Source organism: Stenella coeruleoalba (genome assembly GCF_951394435.1).
Source record: "Stenella coeruleoalba genome assembly, chromosome: 2".
Taxonomy (NCBI): domain Eukaryota; kingdom Metazoa; phylum Chordata; class Mammalia; order Artiodactyla; family Delphinidae; genus Stenella; species Stenella coeruleoalba.
Window position 1 is genome coordinate 133,976,008 of NC_137147.1, and position 22,274 is coordinate 133,998,281.

At 53.4% G+C, this 22,274-nt stretch overlaps 1 protein-coding gene across 1 annotated transcript in view; it reads right to left on the reverse strand.

Moving 5' to 3' along the window:
* Positions 1-22,274, reverse strand: part of CCDC33 (coiled-coil domain containing 33) — a 119,951-nt gene that overhangs the window by 50,391 nt on the left and 47,286 nt on the right. Inside the window, 6 exon segments of the mRNA XM_079913612.1 lie at positions 9,965-10,036; positions 11,003-11,136; positions 11,786-11,915; positions 18,010-18,130; positions 18,855-18,952; positions 21,943-22,059. Of these exon segments, the coding sequence (XP_079769738.1) occupies positions 9,965-10,036; positions 11,003-11,136; positions 11,786-11,915; positions 18,010-18,130; positions 18,855-18,952; positions 21,943-22,059 (672 nt within the window).

A 22,274-nucleotide genomic window follows, 5' to 3' on the forward strand; every position in this document is an offset into this window, starting at 1 on the left:
ACCTGCTTCCACAGCTGCTTCACGAGACTACCTCCCCAGCCCTCACCCCTGCAGGTCTCCCAGTGAACTTTGCCAGGATCCATCCCAGCCTGGGGCTTGGGGTAAGATGGGTGGGTGACTTTTATAGAAAAATCTTTACACTTGCACATAATGCAGACCCCAAAGGGAAGGTCAGAGGCAGTTGTTCTAGTCATGTGAGGTAAGGGGTCCCAGGAGGACCACAGTGCCTCCCATAGTGCTTAAATTCTCTCTATTGTTCCCTTACATTACCTGTCCAGACTCATCAGCTTCAGTCTGCCTACATTTCGGGGAGGGGCTTGTGCCCCCCTCTCCTTGCTCCTCATGGGAGGGACCTTGTCTAAGACTACAGGGAGGAGCTGGGCTGCTGGAAGCGGTGGGTCAGGGTGGAGAATGGGGGAGAAACAATGCTAAAATGGGGATGGAAAGAGGGGGGATCTCTGGGGACTAGCTCTTCCGTATTCGTATTCGGGCCCAGGCTTGCCTTGCTCTCCCGCCTTCCTCCAGGTGGGGGAGGAGGCTTCTGGCTCACCCCACAAGTCTGCTTATTTGCTTTTCTATTTGGCAGGCTTTGCCTTGCCTGCGGAGGCAGCTTGGGGCTGACAAGTGGCCCCTCACTCTGTGGCTCCGTGGCTACAGCACATCCTGCTTCATTAGGACTGTAATTAGGAGACCGACTTTGAAAGCTCAAAGTGATGCATGACCGCGCACTGGCTCAGACTCAGCGCCCAGCCCACTGTTCCTTGTCCTGCTGCACTTGTCCCACACCACATGAGGGCATGGTGGGGAGAAGACACCCCTTCTTCTTCCTTCTCAGCCCTCGCTGTTGCCTGCAGAGGGTCTGTTGAGACAGACCAGGCCAATAGCATAACAGGCTCGAGGATTCTTGGGTCACCTGTTTCCCCCTCCTCCTCTAACATCTTCTGCCTCCCTCCTACCCAGTCCATCCCCTAGGTCCCTGATCATGCAAAATGCAACTGTTCCAGCCTGCCCCGGCAATTACAGACTAGCCGAGTTGCAGCTGCTGTCCTCGGTGCTGAAAGTGCCCGTCTTGCGGCCTGCCTGCCTCTCGCCCCGCCCTGAGCCTTCTTGCTGGAGCGCACAGGCTCTTAATTCAATTAGCTGGCCCTGAACCCTCCCCAGGGAGCCTGGAGCGGAAACTGACAAATTCTGTTTAACAAAGACATTTGTCCCCCGCCCCGCTGGCTTTGGGCTCTGCCCGCCTGTATCCTGCTCATTAGGTATCTAACAAAGTGCGTCCCAAGAAATCTGCTTCCAATCGCTAGTAATTCAGGAGGCCTGATGCAATTTTCTCCCTGATAAGGGTGTCTCGCCCGCTGGCAAGTGCCATAATAAGCCCTGTGCAGCGGATCCCCCGTCAGTCGCTGCTTTGTCATTTCCTGTGGCTGCAGTTGTAGGTTCTTATCTCTTCAGCTGAAGGAGTTTCAACGGGTCCCTCCAAGGGGGCTTGCTGCCTCCCCTGCATATCGTAGGTCTCATTTATGACAAACCATGTGATCTTGCAGCTGCGGTGGGGTTTGAAGCTCTGAGTCTGTCTTCCAGCCAAGAAGGGTCCAAGTGTTAATCCTCACTGGGGCCGTGATTCAGTCTCCAGAAAATGGTGTCAGAGGGTTAATCTAAAAATAAGTTGTGGCGTCAGAGGAGGGGAGCCAGTGAGAAAGATTTTTTTTTTAAATTCTGGCAGGGATTTAATTAATTTATTTATTTTTGGACGTAGGTACCATTCTTTTATCTATCTATCTATCTATCTATCTGTCTATTTATTTATTTATTTTTGGCTGCTCTGGGTCTTCGTTGCCGCGCGCGGGCTTTCTCTAGTTGCGGGAGTGGGAGCTACTCTTCGATGCGGTGCACAGGCTTCTCATTGCAGTGGCTTCTCTTCTTGTGAAGCGCGAGCTCTAGGTGCGTGGACTTCAGTAGCTGTGGCTCGCAGGCTCTAGAGCGCAGGCTCAGTAGTTGTGGCACAGAAGCTTAGTTGCTCCGTGGCATGTGGGATCTCCCTCGACCAGGGGATCGAACCCGTGTCCCCTGCATTGGCAGGCAGATTCACAACCACTCTGGCAGGGATTTTAGTATTAACTAGAGCCCTGCCTATGGCTCAGTGGATAGGCTGTGGGCTCACTCTTGTTAGCCTGAAACCTGGTCTTTCTGCACTTAATCTTTTCCCTTGGGTTCCCCCTATTCCTATCTAGAGAGGTCCTTCCAACATATAGGTCAGATCACATCCTACTGCTGCTCAAAGATCTTCCTTAGCTTCCTATTACTCTATGAAGAATTATATACCCTGTATCCTGGTGTTCAGGCCCTCCAGAATCTAGGCCCCATCTAACCCTCCAGTCTCACCGCCCACAACAGCTTCCTCATGTCCCATGCACTCCAGACACTGTCGTGTTTCCATGGCTTTGCACCTGTGGTTCCCTCTGCCAGAAGCACCGTTGCCTTGCCTACTTCCAAGCCACTCTTTGAGGCAGAGTGCAAACCATGCTTCTCTATGACTCTTCCCCTGACGATGCAACTACCTCAACTAGAACCCTTAGCAAGATGAACAGTGATGATTCTTTTGGGGTGCTTTACTCCTTGGCACAGGTTAAGGATCTAACAAATGGTTGATGAATTCATGCCTGAATGACCTTGGCTGGACCAACGGTGCACATGGTTTGGCTAAGAAGAGGTCTAAGGCTGTGGTAGTCTGGCTTTGAGATGGGAAAAAACCCAAGAGCAGCCCCCACTTTCTGAGAAATCTGGTCTGGAAGCTTCTGCCCTGTCTTACTTCCTCTCCTCCCCCTTCTTCAATCCATCAGCTATGCATTTGGCTCATGTGGAGAGCAGAGCAGGCCAGGGGAAGGTCCGAAGGTCCAGTTCCTTAGTCATTCCCGCATCCTGACTCAATCCACTCCATCTGTGGCCGGGAGTCACAAGCTCACATTCTCAAGGCAACACAGAGTGGTTGGTGAGGCATTCAGGATAAGCCTGCAGTATGGCTCTGGGTCCATTCCTGCCCACCCTGGCCTGGGAGCTCACAGGCCAAGAAGCAGGTCTTCATTTTCTCTATCACCTCTCTAACTCCCAGCTCAGGACTCTGGCCTCTAGAGAGATGATTGTCTGTCTCTTCTCCATTTCTTCATTCTCTGAAAAATTGCTGTGAGACCAAATGTGGTGCTGGTGACGTTTATCTTCAGCACTTGACAGGGCCTCCCGATGTCCTTATGGATGTGAATCTGGTGGAGCAGCTGTCATGAGGGGCGGGCGCCGAGTGATGGATTAGGAGGGCTCTGTCGTTCCCCTCCCCCTGGAGCTCTGTCGTCATCCCTGATGAGTTCAGCGTGTTTGTCAGCAACTTGGGTGAACAATAGTAAGCGCTCCCTTTACTGAGCGTCTGCAAGAACCTTTGCTGGGCACTTACACACGCTCCCTTATTCAATTTTCACTACATTTCTGGCCGGTAGGGATCACAACCCCTTTCTATGGATAGAAAAGTAAAATTCACGGTGGCTAAGATCATGTGGAAGATCCAGAATTCAAACCCAGATCCAGGGAGGCACGCTCTCTAGTGCACATTGCAGCAAAGTGTCCTAACCACATGCACAGATGACCCGGAGCTTGGAGAAGGGGTGGAGGTGGGGCTGTGAATGTGTGACGCGTGATGGCATCAGGGCCCAGAGTGATCTCAAGCCCAGACAATATGCTGAGACCAAGAAGGTGAGTTCAAAATAGAGCAGCAGAGGTTCAAGGTGAAGGTGTGCCACCTGCCAGCGGCTCACATACCAGACAGGACTCCCAGGCTCTAAATGGACCCCACAACCTTGGTTAGGAATAAAGCGAATGATAGACTTTGGCTGCACCAAAGGGGAGAATGTGTTTGCAGGAAAAGGATGATAGTCCTACTTTACCCGCCAATACTGATCCAGCTCCACAGTTTGCCAGGGGGACACTTTAAGAGGAGTGTTGTCAAGATGAGACAACCAGGAGGATGAGAAGCAGAAACCCAGTGTGACAAAGAGTAGTCAGAGGGAGAGTCGGTCAGGCTGGAGATGACACAACTAGTTTGCAAACAGCAACAGGACCGACCTGGGCATGGGCGCTAACTTCTCTGGAGCCAGTCTCAGGAAGGAATAGGCAGGATTGGGGGAGGCAACTGGAGAGAGATAGGAGGAAGAGGTCTACAAGGGAGCTGATAGAGGCTGGAGGGGGCTTCCTGAGAGGAAATGAGGTCCCTGTCACAAGAAGTGAGCAAGCAGGGTCTGTAAAACCCTGTGTGTTGGAGGGAGTGTCAAATGCTCTCCCTGAAGTGGGGAGCATGGGAGAAGTTGCATCATAACCAAGAGACTGTTGGGGGAGCATGGAGCTGCTGGGAGGGGTTCAGGCATTGTGAAAAGCAGGCAGGAGCCTCTTATGGTGGGATGGGGAGCCCTGACCCAACGCTGAGCATCTGTCAGCCAAGGGCCAGGCTGGCCCCGGAAAAGCACGGGCTCTCCCCTCTCGCTCACCTGTCCCCAGCTTCCTTGGGTCATATGGGATGATCTCTGAATTGGGCCTAGAGTCTGAGCAGGTGGGGAAAAGTGTACCTGTGAGCTGGGGAGGGATAGGTCTTTTCCTCTGTCTCCTGCCGTGTGGCCTGGGAGAGGGGGAGGACAGGGAGGGAGAGGGCGCAAGGTGAGGTTGGGGGCCTGCGCGTAGGGCAGGGAAGACAGGCAGGGATGTTGTGAGGTTAAAAGAGGGGAAAGGGTATTTTTCTCTGGATTCATCATTATCCGTACGGTAGTGTTTTCAGAGCTGGAGTCTTGGGGGTGGAACAGAAGCTCCCAGAGGATAGAAGCAGCTGAGGAGGCTGCTGTGCCACCCTGGACACTGGGCCTTCTGGGCAGCTGGGCTCGGTGAGGAAGTGGAGGACGGCTTGTGTTGGGGCTTCTCTGAAGACCCGCCCAGGCCTGACATGTGTGGCTTTCCAAAAATCCATAAGAATTCATCAGAAGTCAGCATGTTTCTGCCTGTCCCCTGCCCTCCACTCCACATTTGCTAAACAGCCACTTGGTCTCCAGAGAAAGTGGTTTGAATAAAAACACCGGGGCAGCCTTTTACACCGCATCAAAGACCTGCCCGCACCCCACCCTCCCTAGAGGGGAACAGGGAGGGAAAGGTCAGATGGGGCTGTGGGAGCCGCCCCTTCCCTCAGTGGGGGATAGCAGGGACCACCTCATCCTCTCCTTAAAGGCACGCTCTCCGTTCCAAATCCAAAGAAGCAGTGGGTTTTGAATCCTCCAGCATCTCTCAAGTCTGTGGGCTAAGGAGAGGGGGCTGCTCATCTGAGAGGCTCTGCCTCTGCCTGGTGCCCTGGCACGCTGCCTGGGCAAGACCCTGGATCCCAAATCCCAGCCTCAAGAGGGCACCTGCTGCTGAACACCCAGATGAGAGCATGGACTTGTCCCACCCCATGGGAAGGCACATTTCCAGGCAAGGAGGCAGGAGTCGACACAATGAGCACCTACTGTGTGCAAACCAGGCTCTAATCCACATAGTCAGCCTAGGAAACCCGGTCAGTTGTCTCACTTCGAAGAGGTTGTCTGCAAGCTGGAGGGCACCCAGGAGGCTGTGGGATCTTGAAACCAGTTCATTAAAAGAGGCAGACTGCTTAGCCCGGAGAATCATAGACTCCTGGGGGACCAGATTGCACTCTTCAAAGAGAAGAGGCCAAGATCAGAGGGTGAATGGAGGAGACTAAGCATTTATTTGTGTATGTATATATGGAGTAATCATAGGCTCATGGGTTCTCAGAGGCTAATGGACCTCCAAGGTGAACTCCCGCTGAACAGGGGATAAAGGGAAGTTTTCTGTGTATACACAGATGTCTGTGTTTTTCTAGTTTTTTGTAGCTATATGTAGTTACACATGTATGTACTCACCTACACACACGACCCTAGCTTAAGGCAGAGCACTCGGAGCTGCAGGTGTCCACAGAGAAGTTCCATCAGAGGGAAAAAGCTCAACCCATCACCAGCAGAACCAGCGTCAAGCACGATATCCCAAACCAAGAAACCGCTCCTTGCCATTGGCTGTGACTAGTCGGCCTGCCCGCGTGCTGGAAGGAGGCGTGCAGGGGTTGCACTGCAGCCCCAGAGGGCAGAGTCAGGAGCCTGGGGCAGAGGGAGAGCCCCTGGAGGTAGGGTGGGCTCAATGTGGGGGGAGCATTTCTATCAGCTGTAGGCACTGAACCACAGGTTGGGCTGCTTCTAGAGGTAGTGAGCTGCCCCCTGACGTGGCAGAGCAAGAGGAGAGGCTGGGATGACCACCCGTGGTGGATGGCATCAGGGAGATTTCTGTCCCGGGTGGGCTGTGGAGGGACATCTCTGTGGTCTCTGTGCCTATTTGGAAATTCCACAATGTTCTCGTTCCTGGAGCTCTGAGAACGGGTGATATGGAAGCAGTGGGTGTGGGGAAACTGTGTTCCCCAAAATGCCAGTTAACCAGGATGGCCTGTACCCAAACCTCCAGGACATGAAGGCTCTCAGGAAAGAGGCTGTGTCCTCAAGTGGGAGGTACCCAAATAGGACAGGCATATTCATTTGTTCTGAAGCATTTCCTCTCTGTAGTGCAGCTGTCTATGAGCAAGGAGTTGCCCCTAAGATGGTGCTGTTAGCCAGGTGGACGAGGGGCCCTGAGAGGCCCATTATCACAAACCCCGCCGCAGACGGAGTAGCCACAGGACTCTAAGATCTGCAGGCTTCAGGTAGTGGCTCTTGGGGCTTTGAGCAGTGTTTGATTGAAACAGTGGAAGAATCGATAGTTCTGGGCCTAGGTCTGGCGCTTCCTTCCCACGGGCTGGAATGCAGAGATGAAAGCTGGGTGCCTCTCACCATGAATCGGTGGCCAACACCTTAGGTGAAACAATAAGATGGAAGGAACCGGGTCTTCTCTGTTACAGCGGCTTGGCTGGTAACCTTACTCAGAGAGCACATCAAATCCAAGAGCCTGTCTGCGCACTCCCTATCGCGTAACCTCGTTTGAGTTTCATCAGGCCTCATATCGTGAACTGATATCTGCTCATGAATTGATTTGCTCTTATCTGGTCCACACTCCCTGCTCTCTAAGAATGCAAGTTTTATGAAGACGGGGCCTTTTTCTCATCTTTTTCAATGGAAGATTCCTAAACCCAGGACGGTATCTGCTCCCCAGCCAGGTGCTCAGCAAAGATTTGCCGTTGCACGGAGAACGGCGGTGGTATTACAGAGAAGGCGATGGTGAGGAGTGCAGCTGGGGACACGCTGCAGATGCAGCGCCATCTGATCTGTTCATCAACACTCTCCCACCTCCACATAAGGAGGAGGATGACAAAAGGGCTCAGACACCAGCAGAGAGCCATGTCCACGCCTGAGGGTAAGTTCAAGCAGACGGGCTCCACGGCTGCCGGCCTCTCCCTCTCCTCACTGCAGTCCAGAAGGGCAGCTAAAACTCTAGTCCTCAACAAATATATGTGGGATAAAAGAATGAATGACCGGGTACCATGGCTGTAAGATTATGCCAAGTCCATCTTAGCTTTTCATATTAAGGCCCCCAAATTGGACTTCAAGCTTCTAGAATCAAAGTGAGTCAGTTATTGGCCAGTTCTCAGATAGTTTCACCAAGAAACAGTTTCACCACAAAAAGACTTCTCTTCTGTATGTGCCAATGCGGGTGTGAAAACGTCTGTGTGTCAGTTTGCTCGGGTGTGGGAGCACGTCTATATGCCTTCAACGTGTGCACTCTTGCAGAGGGATGTGTGTGTTTGCGTTGCATGTCTTTGCATATGTGATTGTCTGCGTGTGGGTATTCAAACGTGATTGTGTGAGACTCTGTATGTGTAGAACTGTGTGTGTGTGTGAATTCTTGGCTGCAGAATTTGAATTTCCTCCAGTACTATTTTCCTGGTACACGCTCAATCTTGATCCCCTTTCTTTTCCTTTCTTCTCGGAAATCCACTACTGAAAGGTTTTTTTACCCGCCTCCAGGGGGAGGGGGCTGGGGGAAGGGGAAGCTAAAATCACAAGGCCCAGATCAAAACACTCAGCAGCTAAATGAATTCAGCAGCATTTTCCCGCATGACTTGGAGGGATAATTTAGTGAAGCCACCAGCCGGAAGGAAAGGGATTAATTCTGCACTTAGCCCAGCTCCAGTGAATAATTCATCACTGAGACCTTTGTGCCCAGCCCCTGGGCAACTGGGGAAGTGTCCTGCCCACCTGCCTGTTGCCTGCCTGGGTCCCCCAGTGCCCTGACCAGTGGCACTTGACACTTCTTTCGGTTCTCAGGACACACGTGCCCCGGCGAAGGTGTAGGAGGCAGGGGGAGGTGAGGAAGGGGCTGGCAGTGGCCACTGACAGACTCTAGACCCTGAGAAGAGCCATGGAGGGTTGAGCTCCCATCTGGGACACCTGGGATCCCTGCTTCCCCTTTCTTGAGATCTTTTGCTGCCTCTGTGTCCCCTCCCCTCTCAGTAACTTCTCCATCCTGTACCTGGTTTGGTGGTGATGGTGGTGGTGTGGATGTCAGGTTATATCTAACAAACTCTCTCTCACCAAGAATTAGAGGAGTCTCTACGGGGCAATGTGGAACATTCCACAGCGGGGAGTGTTAATGGGAGGTTTCAGGCGCTCACGAGGGGCCTTGCGGGGAGACAGTTTTGGGTGGGTACCTTCCCTGATGGACCTCTCAGACCCTCCAACAAGGAACTCCCTGCGTTCTTCACAGGTAAGGTGACAGGGCCGAGTATTACCCCAGAGCTGGTGGTTATGTTTCCTGGCGTGGGAAGCTAGCAGGAGTGGGCTGATCAAGACATCAGCCCCTGCAAGCATTTCCAGGGGGTCATGGTCCTCAACTGCCCACATCCCAGCTTCATGCCCCTCTCAGCACCACAGAGAGAAAAGTGGGAAAATTCCAGCCTGTCAGGTGCACTGGAGCCAAATGACCCAAGGCCAAGCTGGACTTCGGAGCCCAGGTATAGCTGACAGAGGAAGCGATCCCATCCATCAGCAAGGCTCAGTCCCTGGGGACTTTCAACTTGGGGCAACCCAGCTGTGGTGGGCAGGATTCCAAAAATGAGCCTACAAGATTCCACACCCTAATCCCTGAAACCTGTGAATGTGATGAGCTCTCACTCCTGTGATGATGTTAACATGCACAGTTGACCTTAAGATGGGAACTTCATCAGTGAGCCTGACCTAATCGCATGAGCCCCTTTAAAAGCAGAGTGTTTTCTCTGGCTGCTGACAGAGGAGAAAGTCAGAGAGCTTTGCGGTGTGAGGGGGATTTGATATGCCTGCTGGCTTAGAGATGGACAAGGCATTGTGAGGAGGAATGTGGGCGGCCTTCAGGAGCTGAGAGAGGCCCCCCCACGGCTGACAGCCAGCAAGGAAACAGAGACCTCAGCCCTACAACTGCAGGGAACTGGATTCTGATGGCAACCTAAGGGAGCCTGGAAGCACACTCTTCCCCAGAGCCTCCAGATAGGAACAGAACCCTGCCAGTATCTTGATTTCAGTCTTGCTGTATTGCATTGCCTACCTACAGAAGTGTGAGCTCATAAGTGGGTGCTGTTTTAAGCCACTAAGTCTGTGGTAGTTTGTTACACAGCAAGAGAAGCTAGTCTCCAGTTCATGCTTGTAGAATCTTGATCCCAGTAAGCCAGGCTTGGCTTGGGCTGAGTTAGAGGCTGACGCCCACGTCTGAGTGGCCCTCTGTTCTCAACTCTCTCTTCCTAATCTCAGTTTTTTGCAAGCCTTAAATTACCCTCAGAAATTTCCATCCAAAGCAGCAGCCCCATCCTTCTAAAAGCCCCTGGCCCCAGCCCCTGAATAAGGCCAGCGATTGAAAAGGAGGTTGGAACCCACGGAGAGGCTACAAGAGCTGGCGTATGGCTGCCGGGCCCTGAGCTTCCCCCGACCCACAGTCTTACCTTAGAGGAAAGCAGCTGGAAGGAGAGATCCACCGTGGGGACCTCACCATTTATGGTTTTCAGCCTGGTGTCCTGGAGGAGGAGAAGGGAAGAGTCGGCCACACTGGCCAGGGCAGGCAGCTTCTGCCTCTGCTCTGCCCATTGTTTCAGATTCCCCGGGGAAGTACCTGCTGGACGCTGTGCCCAGAGAGTGGGAGGGAGGCGGTAGCTGGTCTCCCACCTCTGCTCACCCTCACTGCTTCTGTACTACCCTTCCCAACTCCACAGGAGACCTGACTGGCTCCTTCAGACTTGCCTCCTGGCAGAGTGGGGGAGCTCCAATTTGTTGAGGTCTATTATGTCAGGATGGCCAGAGTATTTTAGGGAAAAAGGTGGCATAGAAATAGACAATGATCATAATAACACATTGATTCTTATTGAGAACGTATTCTGTTCTAAGTGTTTTACAGGTATTTCCTCCAAAAAACCTCATAGCAACCATATGAGAAAAGTACTATTACTATGAACCCATTTTACACATAGGGAAACTAAGTCACTGAGACCGAGTAATTTTTCCATGGTCCTGTAAGCTGATAAGTAGTAGAACCAGACCGTCTGGCTCTAGACTCTCTCACTATGCAGAGAAATAATGTACGGCATGTCGTTCCTATTTTAGAGATGGGCATTCTAAGGTTCAGAGAGGATAAGTAACTTGCCCCAGGTTCTACAGTGAGGACTAGGACAAGTCCCGGTTTGAACCCAGGTCTGGCTGGTTAAAAGTCTGAACTCTTGCTGCTATCCCCTAGGGCCTCCCTGTTCTCCTCGCAAGTTGTCTGGGGGCAATTTCATCACAAGCCCGGGAGTAAGACTGAGTTTTGGTGTTGGGGGTACTCCTCACACCTGACAGTGGTCAGATTCCCTGGTGCGGGCTCTGGTGGAAGCTGCTGGAGAAGCCAGATCTGCCTCTGTTTGCGGGGGCAAGGTGGAGCAGGTTGGGGAGGGGTGGGACCAGGTGGATCTGCCATGGACCCTGTCTAGGGGACGGTGGTGGGCACTCACAGTGATGGGGAGCTTCTCCACACGCAGCCCATTCAGGCCCTTCCCTGTCAGCATCTTGCGGTACAAACGGCTCTTTGGCGGCAACACGGAGATACCCAGGGGCTTGTTGATGGTCCACGGTTCACTGCCTTTCACTGTGGAGGTAGGACGGGCTGGGATTCCCATCAAAGCCCCCAGCCCAAGCTTCTTGGATCTCAGTGTCTGAGGTCCCAACGGGGCCCATCCTTTGGTAACTGACATCTAATTCTCCCATCCCTCACCGCCCACCTGTTCCCTGCCTCCTGGCCTTTCCCTGCAAAAATCTCCTCTTCCTCCTCTGCTCTTCAGGGCTTCCTGAGTTCAAGACCAACTCTAAACATATTCTGTGTCTCTGGGTGTTTATATAGCTCTCCCTTGTCTCTGTCCTTTGGGGGCTTCCCTCTTATGGTGTGGAACTAGGACTGTGGATCAGGCGGTCTCTGACTCCTGTCTCCGCGCAAAGCTCCCCCTGTGAGCCCTGAGGGCTCCTCCCCTCCCTGAAAGGTACTGTGGACGGGGTGGTGGTGTAATAATACGAGGGTCTAGTATGGGAATAGGGCCCACGTGTCCTGGCTCATATCCCAGTGTTGTCATTGGGACAAGGAAGCCAGCCAGGGGCTCCCCAACCTGTCTGCACACATGGGGAGGCTCCCTTGGGACCCCTCACCCACCCCCACAGGAGGCAGAGGCAGGATGGTCTGAACACCCTTCCATACACATGTCCTGGTATGTGGTGGCCCTGACCTGGCAACGGGGGTCACTTACTTGAAGACGAGGAGTAGTACTCCAGCACCAGGGCTGTGTCCTCTGAGAAGCTGGTGGCTTCATCTCGGCCTTGGAAGAGGAAGGACTGATTCCACAGGGGCAGCTCTGGGGGTCCCCCAGCCTTGGACAGCTGAAAGGAGAAGGTGGGAGAAGGTGGTGAGGCCACAGCTTCTCCCAAATCAAAGGACGTCCAGATATTTGGTGGTGTGCATGTCTATATATGTCACAGATGTTTGTCCCGATTATAAAAGCAATAAATACACACTTCATGAAGAAACTTTGGAAAAAAAAGAAAAGTAAAAAGATGAAAAAAAACAACCCACCTAAATTCTTACACTAAAGACAACTGTTCATAAGATTGTGTGTTTCTTTCTAGCTTTTTCCCTATGCCTATTTTGCATATAACTGTCATCCTAACATCCTGCCTTTTTCATTTACCATTAAAACCTAAGCATATCCAGAGTCCTAAGTAACACTAATTACCCAGCTTTAGTAGCTGCAGGATATTCTGTCACGTCCAAGTGTCCCGGTTTCTCCCTTCCCACTTGTTCAATAACACTGCATTGAATGTTCTTTGATACATAGCTCTGTATCTCAAATTATTTCCTTAGTTCAAGTACCCAAAATAGAATTGCTGAGTTAAAGGACATGCATATTTTAAGGTATTTGATTCATCCTGGGTAAACTGTTTTCCTGAAGAGTTGCACCCGTGTTCCCACCCATGGCTGGTGGTGCCTTAGATGCCAAATTAGACGAGACCTCTGCCCTTGTCACCAGCGCTTCTCTTCCCAGCACGGGTTTCCCAGCCCCTCGCAGGAGCCACGGCAGGTCTTCAATAGGGGATCTGGGGGACTTGATGGCATGCTAAGCCAGCAGCTGGAGCACACATGTGGGTAATATTTAAACAACAAAATAAGACAACATAACTAGAGCCCCTAAACAAGGGACTATCTGAGACACTCCCGTGGGTGATCAGAAAAGCCATCTTGCAGGAAACAGGACCAGAGGAAGCTTCTGAGGGAAGATCTGGCAGACTGAAGGGAGGGAGGCGGTTATTCTGGGTGGGAAAACAGCCTAAGCAAAAATGTGGAGGTGGCGTCAAGCCTGGCATGTGTGGACACCTAGAATGAGGGAGGACTGCAGGGAAAAGAGGTCCGGCATCTGCAAAGGCCAGAAAGTAGTGAGTGAGGAATGGGACTTGGAGGCACCAGCCTGTGACACCCAGCAGGCAGCCCTGCATGGTCCCAACACAGGCAGGGGCTGGGGGTCATTGGCATAGACTCTCCAAGCGGCTGCCTTGCCTCTGCCCCCAGCCAGGGGCTGTCAGCAACAGTGGCAGCCGCTCCCACCTCCCGCTCCCCTGCGGGAATCAGTCATCACTCGAAAAGGTCAGCACAAAGGCACAGCCAGCTCCAGGACTTATTGATGCAGGATCGCGAAATATCAGTGTGGGTCCACTCCCCCCACCGTGGCAGGGCCCTGATGCCTGTCACACTAATGTGTGTGCTCCTGTTCTCCCAGGCCCAGCCTGTGGCCCAGCTGTGTCTGCCCCTGCCCCTGGGGAGATGAGCTGCAGTCACTCTGAGGCTAGGGGGCCCTGAATACAGGGACTGTGACTGGGGTGATGGGAGTGTTCTTGAGAGCAGGCTCTGGTGGCAGCTCAGGGACAGCCACTTGGCCACCAGGCCAGGCCAGAGAAGCTTCTCTGGGTTCTGTGGTGCCTGGGAATGGCCTTTCCGGATTTATCCCTAAACCAGGTTCTTCCCAGAGCCACCCCATTCTCCTGAATCCCCAAGGGGCATCCACACCGCCTGGACCATCTGCCAGACACTAGGGCACTCAAGGAGGACCTGTGACAGCCCCCCCCCCCCGCCCCATCCCTTGCTCCCACCCAGGAAGAGGGGTGTTTAATGGACGCTGGCTGTCCTCTCTAGGGCCTATTAATGTGTCTAAATGGAGTCTACAAAGCAAGAAACAGTGTCTGCCAGCCCAGGAAGGACAGCTCCTTTCCTGAATGGTTTCCCAGATAAGTCCCTGAGGAAAGAGCCCTTGAGACCTAGAATTGGGGAGGGAGGATCAGCCTCTCTCATGTGTGTATGGGGTGGGGCAAGGAATCAAGGTTAAACCACCTTCAGAGTCTGATGCCAGGGACCTGGTGAAGGTGCTGGTGGCATGTGTGTGTGTGTGTGTGGGAGCACCGCGAGCGGGGAAGCCACTCCCCACAGTTGCTTATGGGAAAGACCCTGGCAGGCTGTGCAATAAGGAATGTGATTAACCTTCAGCTGTGATCTTCAGCAAAGCCATTAACCCCCAGCCACTGAGGCAGACCTGCCTTCTCTGGGGACAGAGCCTTCTTTATTACATGGGCCTATGGTCCCTCCTCCCATTTCCCCAGGGCCCACCCACACCTACACCCACACCCACACCTGCTGCTGCCTGCTCTGCCCAGATGTAGTGGTGGCCATCCTGGGAAGAGTAGCTGCTGGGACAGCTGATGCTGGGTGGCTAGGACACCTAGGCTCTGGGCCCAGGTTTGCCTCAACCTTGCTGTGTGACCTTCAGCAAGTCCTTTCGCCTCTCTGGGACCTGGTTTTGTCATTGTCCGGTGAGAAAACATCTTATGCTCCATGGTTTGAAAGGCTGTTTTGAGGGTGGAAGGAGACAGTGGATGTTTTGCTATGAAGGTGCAAGTTCAATTCAATTGAACTCAGCAAATGCTGGTTGTCAGCTTCCCCATGCTAGTGGCCTCTGGGGTTCAGCAGGGCATGTGGGAGAGCTAGAGCCAGACCCTGCTCCTCTCTGGAGCTCATCGTCTTGCAAGAGGATAGGACACACACACACACACACACACACACACACACACACCCCTATGATCCATGCAGAGGCCTAAGCAAGTTGTGGGATGTGGAAGCTGAATGTCTGAGGGGAAAGCTATGACTTCCAACCTGGGGAGGGGAGGACCTTAGGGATGGTGCAGTAGGTAAGAAGGTGGAAGGGCATTCTAGGCTCAGAGTACGGCAGAGGCAAAGGCTGGGAGGTGACAGAGGACAGCATAGGTGTGAACAGCCAGTCATCCAGTGGAGCTAGGGAACGCCTGGGTGAACTGGGGCAGTGAGCCAGGAGGCTGGAGGGGACAGGACCTTGTGTATCTGGCTGACAGTGAGGGCTTTGTCCTGTCCATGGTAGGGACAAGGAGTCCAGGGGTAGGACCTAGTCCTGGGCAGGGGGTCACCTTGGCCACTTGTCACCGGATGGATGGGATGGGAATCTCCTAGTGGAGGCTGCTGCAATGGTCCGGGCAAGAGAAGATGCCAGCAAGGTCTATGGGATGGACAGGAGCCCGTGAGAGCTTGGGTACAGACTGCTGCGGGGGCTGAGCAAGGAGATGAGAGTGGGCACAGACAGCTTTTTTCACCACTGCTTGTGTTTCATCAGCCAGGAGGTCTATCAGCTCTGTAGGAGGCCAGGCCAACAGGAGCCACCTGTTGGGCAATGGCCCCCCTCAAGAGTACAGGGTGCAGGGCAGGAGTGCCCAAGTCCCACCCTATGTTGGGTCCCACAGCCTGGGCCAGGTCAACAAGTGCATGTGATCAAATTCTGGCAAAAAAGATGAGAGGACGGAGTCTGCTGAAGGGCAGCTGGAGGGGAGGTTTCCAGCTCCTCATAAAAACCATCTGTGGGACTTCCTTGGTGGTGCAGTGGTTAAGAATGCTCCTGCCAATGCAGGGGACACGGGTTCGAGCCCTGGTCCCGGAAGATCCCACATGCCGTGGAGCAACTAACACCACAACTACTGAGCCTGCTCTCTAGAGCCCGCAAACTACAACTACTGAAGCCTGTGCGCCTAGAGCTCATGCTCTGCAACAAGAAGCCACCGTAATGAGAACCCGCGCACCGCAACAAAGAGTAGCTCCCGCTCGCCTCAACTAGAGAAAGCCTGCACGCAGCAACAAAGATTCAATGCAGCCAAAAATAAATAAATACATACATTTATTAAAAGAAAAAACACACGCTTGTGGGAAGGGGAGGCTCTCTCTTCCTCTAGTCTTGGTCATGTCTGCTGGGGGGGGTGCTAGGAACAGTTTGCCCCCTGAGCTCTTAGCCAGCTGAAGATGGCAATCCAGGGGTGTTGGAAAGGTCCTGAGTCCTTGCAGATGCTGCCGAGCCCAGGCATCAACCAATTCTGGCAGCATCTTCATGGGGACCCCTCCCAACGTGCCACAGTAAATATCCTTAGAGTTTAAGTCCATGTGAGTTGGGGTTTATATTACTTGTAGCCCAATGTAACAAGAGCAATGGTGAGGCTGGCCTCAGAAGGGGCCTTGGCACTAGGGGAGGGGCAGCTCTGAAAATGTCTGAATCCGTTTAGCTTCCACCTTGGACTTGGACATTTTGCACAGGTTGTCCCAGTAAGTTCTCCTAATAGCCTAATAAGGTAGGAATCAGGAATTGGAGAAATTAAGAAGCTTGCCAAAGGTCACACAGCCAGTAAGTCACAGAAGATGGGTCAAACCCAGGTCTGCTAGGCCCTCAAATCCCTGCCCAGAGTGTTTTGTCATGGTGGGCAACTGGTGGGACATCACAGCATCCCAAGATGTCAGAGAGACAGGTCCTAGAAATAACCTAGTCCAACCGCCACCGGCTCAGCTGAGATGAGGGGACTGATGCTTGGAGAGCGGACAGGGCAGGGGTCTGTGTGAGCTGCTGACTGGTGCCCCTTCCAGGTAGGGCTCTGCCCACTCCCCCCATCTCCCCACCTGTGCCACAGAAGCCTGCCCCTGTCCTCTCACTGCTGGCACCTGGGCACCTCTGCCGGCTGCCAGTGAGTTCTCAACCTGGCCCAACTGCCATGGTGCCAGGTGACTTTCAGCAAGCATCCTGCCATTGCTGGACCCCTGGCCTCGAGTCCCACACATGCAAGAGGCACTGGGGACACCTCCCTCACCCAGACTAGTTAGGCAGCAAAGGCAGCCAGAGAGGCCCCGGGGTAGGGAGGGGGCTCACTCATTAAAGCAGCCAGCGCTGCCTGCCCCTCGGGACTGCCTGCTGATTGGTTCATAATTTTCTGGGCAAATGCAGGGCCACGTGTGAGATGACTCTGGGGAAATCAGGTTGAGGATTGGTTTGGGTTTGAAGCCTCTGTCCCCCGAGTCCCCCTTTGTCCCACCCCTCCTCATCACCATCACTCTTGTTCGTGTCTAAGCCTTCTTCAAATGTCTTTGCCTTTAAATGAAGGCTGGGGCTCCGAAGGGGTACCTCATTCTGTATTTGCCACGCCAGACATGAACTCTGGTTGGCAGACAACAGGAAGGACTTCCCAAGCTCTCTTCTTCAAGGCCCCTAGGAATGTTGGGACCGTCATGTGGGGCAAGGTCCCACTGAAGTGTAGACTATGGGAAGAGATTGATGAGGCCATGGCCCTGGACCCAGCCACAATCTGCACACCCCTCCCCAACATACTCAAACCCACCACCCTCCTCTCCAACCCTGGTGTGTATCATGTCCGTGCATCCCCATCTCCACACCTGTGCTCTTGTTCTCAATCACTCTGCACCAACATTCCCCTATTAAAAACTCAGGAGTCCTATGTCTGGACACCTGTTCAGACTTCACATCCCTCTCACCTCTGGTTTAAAAAAATTTTTTTTATTGTGGTAAATAGGCATAACATAAAATTTATCATTTTAACCATTTTTAAGTGTATCGTTCAGTGGTATTAAGTACATTCACAATATTGCATAACCATCACCACCATCTATTTCCAGGACTTTTTTATCATCCCAGACAGAAACTATGTACCCATTAAATAATAATAACTCCCCATTCTCTCCTCCCCCAGTCTCTGGCAACCACAATTCTACTTTCTGTCTCTATGAATTTGCCTGTTCTAGGTACTGAATGTAAGTGGAATCATACAGTATGTGTCTTCTCTCCTCTGATTTTTATAGCTCTGAGTCCCTCCTGGTTTGTTATTAATTATACATTATCTTGTGTTGATATTTAACCTTTTCACATGTATGACTCCTGTCTTCATCAAACCAAGGGCTCCCTGAGGGCAGCTTCTCCACAGCACAGACAGGCATGGCCCTGGGTTGGGATTCAGTAAACTCTTACTTAATCGTTAAGTGAACAGCTGACTGAGTGAGTGAGTGAACGAATGCACAAGTCGGTGAGTTACTAGCGGTATAAGCCAGAGAGAGGGCAAATGAGGGAAAGAGCCATACCTGAGGGCACCCATCCTGGCTGACCCGAGGAACATCAAAGTTCATCACGGATGGGATAGGGAAGGAGAGTGGGGCGATGGGAAGCCCCAGGGATGCCGGGTCCCAGTTTACCTGATTGACTCTGGGAAGGCAAGAGACAGGGGTCAGCACAGGGGTGCTATGCGTGTCCAGCACTGTTGGTTCTGCTCAGTCAGGCAGACAAGGACTCCCACGTGTGCTCTGGATCGATGTGAGAGAGGAGAAGATGAAGTCGCCCACGTAGTTCAGGTCTGGACACCCCGACAGGTGGTGGACACTGGTTCTTCTGGTCGCTGGTTCAAGCCTTGAGAAAGCCTTGGTCACGAGATGGGCTGTAGCTCCCAGGTTCCTTGCCCCATGACTCTCTGTGGCCTTGACTGAGGCCCCTCCTGTGGACTGTGAATCCACCAAGCCCAAAAGAGGCCTGGGGAGGAGCCAGGGTTGGTGCCAGGGAGACCTCCAGGAGGGTGAGGAAGGGGACTCCTAGGCAGGGCTAAAGGTCATGAAATTGAGAGGACCCTTAGGCTGCCTCCTCTGGGGACGGCCACTTGATGGTGCCTGGCCCTGAACTAGAGTGGGAGGGGAACTGTGGATGTGGTGGGTATAGATGGGGGGCACGTTTGGAGGGGCTGAGGACGCTTCTCCTCTACGTGCTGGCTCCCCCCACTCCAAGCCTGCTCTTGTGAAGGGTCTGAGCTGCCCCTTTCCAGGGCTGTGGCAGCTTCCTGGGACCTCAGCCCCAGTGGGGAGGTTTGTCGGGCCTTGTGGGGAGGGCAGGTTTCTAGCCTCCCCCCTCCTCTATCCCCCACCCCTCCCTCCCTGCCCACCCCCGCCTGGGCCCCACTCCCCGAAACTCCTTGTAGCTGGGAACCCCCAGGGCAATGACTACCATGAGGCCGGGGCTGTTGACCCCCAGGAGAACGACCTGGGGAAGAGAGGAGGCAGGTGAGCCCTGGGTGGCCTTGGGCCCTCTCGGGGACATGGCCAGCCCACCATCTTTCTCCCCAACAATGAGACCATCCCTGCATCCACGTCTCTGCTCATGCTCCCGCCTGCTCCTGCCTCGGTTCTTGGACAGAGGTTCAAGGCTACCCTCCTTTAGGCCCTGGGCCAGACATGGGGAAGGCAGCGGGAGGAGACGCCGGTTCTGTCCCCACGTGCCTCCACTGTCATCCCAGAGGCTCCTGAGCTGGCTCCTGGCCCTCGCCTCTGTCCGCTAATGGGCTCCCACTCCCCCTTCAGCCCTCACCCCAAACCCCACCCCCCAGCTGGGGCTCCTTTTACTCGTCTGACCCCTCGTTGGCCTCTGCTTCCACTCCTGCGCCCAACCCATTCCCTTTCCCAGGCAATCTGGTACCCGGTGCCGAAAGCTGCCTTCTTAAAAATGAATTGGATCATCTTATCCCCCTGCCCCAACCCCACTGCCCTTAGAATGGATTCCGTAATTCTAACCATGATAGCCAAGGCCTGTACGGGTTGGCCTGTCTGCCACTCAGCCCACATCTCCTGCAGCCCCCCAACCTCTTTTGCCTCACCCCTCCAGCATGCCCCACTTGTTTCTGCTTCAGGGCCTTTGCTTGTGCTGATGCCTCTGCCTAGACTCCCCACCTCCACCCCCACCAACTCAGTGGCTTGCTCCTCCTCTTTTAGAGCTTAAATATCACCACCTTGGAGAGGCCTTCCGTGACCACGCTTACTAAAGAAGCCCACCCCCACTCTCTCAGCCCCTAGATTGCCTCTTGATAGCATCAGCATCACTTGTGTTATTCTAATTTCTTTCTTGTTTATTTTCTGTCCATTTGACGAGAAACCTGGCTTTGCAGGGGCAGGGACCGTATCTATCTTATGCACTGCTGTATTCCCAGCTTTTAGCAAAAGTATCTGACAGAGAGTAGAAGCTCAATATGTGCTTGTGGGATAAATGAGTGACACTAATGAAGGAGAAAAGGGGAGAACAGGCGCGAGAGAGGTTGACTGTGCTTATGAGTGTGAGAGAGAGAGAGAACAAGGGTCCTGGGAGGGCGAGGAACAGGAGACAGGCAGTGGCCTCAAGGAGGCGCTGGGGTTGAGCTGGTCTTGGAGGATGGGTGGTGATACTGATTACACGGTGCTGATGGGAAGAAAAGCAGGAAGAGGAAGGGACACTGGACTTGGCTAAGGGGCCACGTCTCAGGAACACCTCAGGATGGGAAGAGGCCCCTGCCAGGTTGGACCATACCTTCCCTGGTCCTTCTAGCTCTGTCCTCAATGGGAGGAGAGAGGCTGGGAGTAGGGGCTTGTTCTGATCTTTTCCTTTTTCTCCTCCCCCTACTCCCCTAGCACCCTCTCCTAAGCCCCTCTGCCAGGACCCATCTCAGCTGATCGTCAGCTCACTCCACACAGGTGTGGGCTGATAAGGGCTTGAAATAGTGATGAGGACTTTTCAGGTCTCACTGGGGCCCCTGGAGACTGAATCCCTTTACCAAATTCAAAGGACTGAATCTCTGATGGTGGCATTTCAGACTTCGGATGGGGATGAGGTCTGGGCCTGAGGGATTTCACTGGAACCTGTTAGACTGTCTATTGCTCACCGGGACTCCAACAGGTGTAAGGGCTGAGAGGTGGGCCTGAGGTGTGTGTGCGGGGTGCTAATTTACAACTGTTCTGTGATGAATGGTCAGGTGTGAATGAGACAGCTGCCCACGCAATTTCTTCTTCCACTGTGCTCCCTGGTCTGCCGTCAGGAGCAGACAAGGAGGACATCTGTGCTGGGGCAGGGGAGTGGGCAGGGTGCTGGAGGGCAGAGGGGCCCAGACTCTGTGGGACAAGTCAGAGGGCTGGTGTGGGGCTGAGGCAGATCCACAGGGAGGCGTCCTGCAGGCCAAGGTTCAGCCTGCATCTCAGAGGTGTGGTCTGACAAATGCTGGCATCCAAGGATGACTGAGGGGAAGCAGAGATGTGGGTCAGGAGCTCTGGGCTCCCATACCAGACTCTCCTTGGGTCTCAGTGTACCCAGCTGTGAAATGGGGCTAGTGCCCTGCCGGGCTTACAGTGATATGGGGCAGATCAGATCAGCCCTGCCGGGGCAGGGGAAGCCCAGAGCTTAAGCCCCCTTGGCTCCCACCCTGATCATACTCAGGTCATGACTGGATTTGAATCTCTCTTCCTGGGCAGTGTGAAGGCTGAGGGAAAAGGAGAAGGCCTAGGTCCCAGGACCACATCTTCCTGGAGCATCTCCAGTCCTCCTGGGGCTACTGAAAGATCTAGGGATAGAAGGTAATGGTGGGTGGAGAGCATGTATGGAAGCTGGGCTTAAGCTGAGCCCAACCCCGGCTTGGTTAATGGAAGAGGCTCCAAAAATAGTGGTTGAATGAATGAATGAAGACCTAATTGGAAGACCAGCCAAACAGAAACAGGACTCAAGGAAGAGTGGGGAGGCCCCTAAAATTTTCACTTAGGGGGTGTAGATCCTAGGTCAGGAGTCACTACTCCAGAGGGAGTGAATAAGAGAGAAAACACCAGAAAATGTGGGCCAAGGCAGGGGTGCTTTACTTCCCCACATGAGAGTCAGGGAGACATAGACTTTAGGAGCCTCCTGTCCTCCCTATGGCACTCCCTGCAGGGTGTGAAGGAGCACAGCAAGGGAAGGCAAGGTTAGGGCAGGGTCATATGCCTGGAAAGTGCTGGAAAAGATTAGGCAACATCATCATCATCTTTATCCCCATCATCCCTGTCATCGCAGGGCAGGTTCTCTACTAACTACTTAGGCTATTTTTGAAGAACCCAGTTGCTTTTTTCTGTCTTGATTTCTTCCCCAGACACCCCTGTCCCACACCATCAGACCAGCCAGAGGTGGCCAAGGGCAGAGCCTGGGGCCTGCTCAAAGCTTGGCCGCTTCCCACCCCATCCCACCCCTGAGGGTCCCGGTCCCAGCACCTCCAGAGCTGTGTGGTTGTGGCCCATGTAGTGGGGGATAAAGCTGCCCTTCCGAACGACCGTTGCATAAAGTTGGGTCTTGGCGGTGGCTTCATTGGCTTTCCCAGACTCAGTGGGCTGGGGACAGGGTGGGGGAAGAAGACACACAAGGAGGAGAGTGACTAAGGGGCAGACCCTTGCCATAAATCCAGCCCTCTATAGACAATCACTTGGCATTGCTCCACTGGGGCTCCGAGCTGATAATTAAAGTTCATGGTCCCCGCGAGCCCTTCCAAGGAGATCAATATAATAAATCTTCCCTTTTCTATTTGAATATCTCATCGCCCTCACAA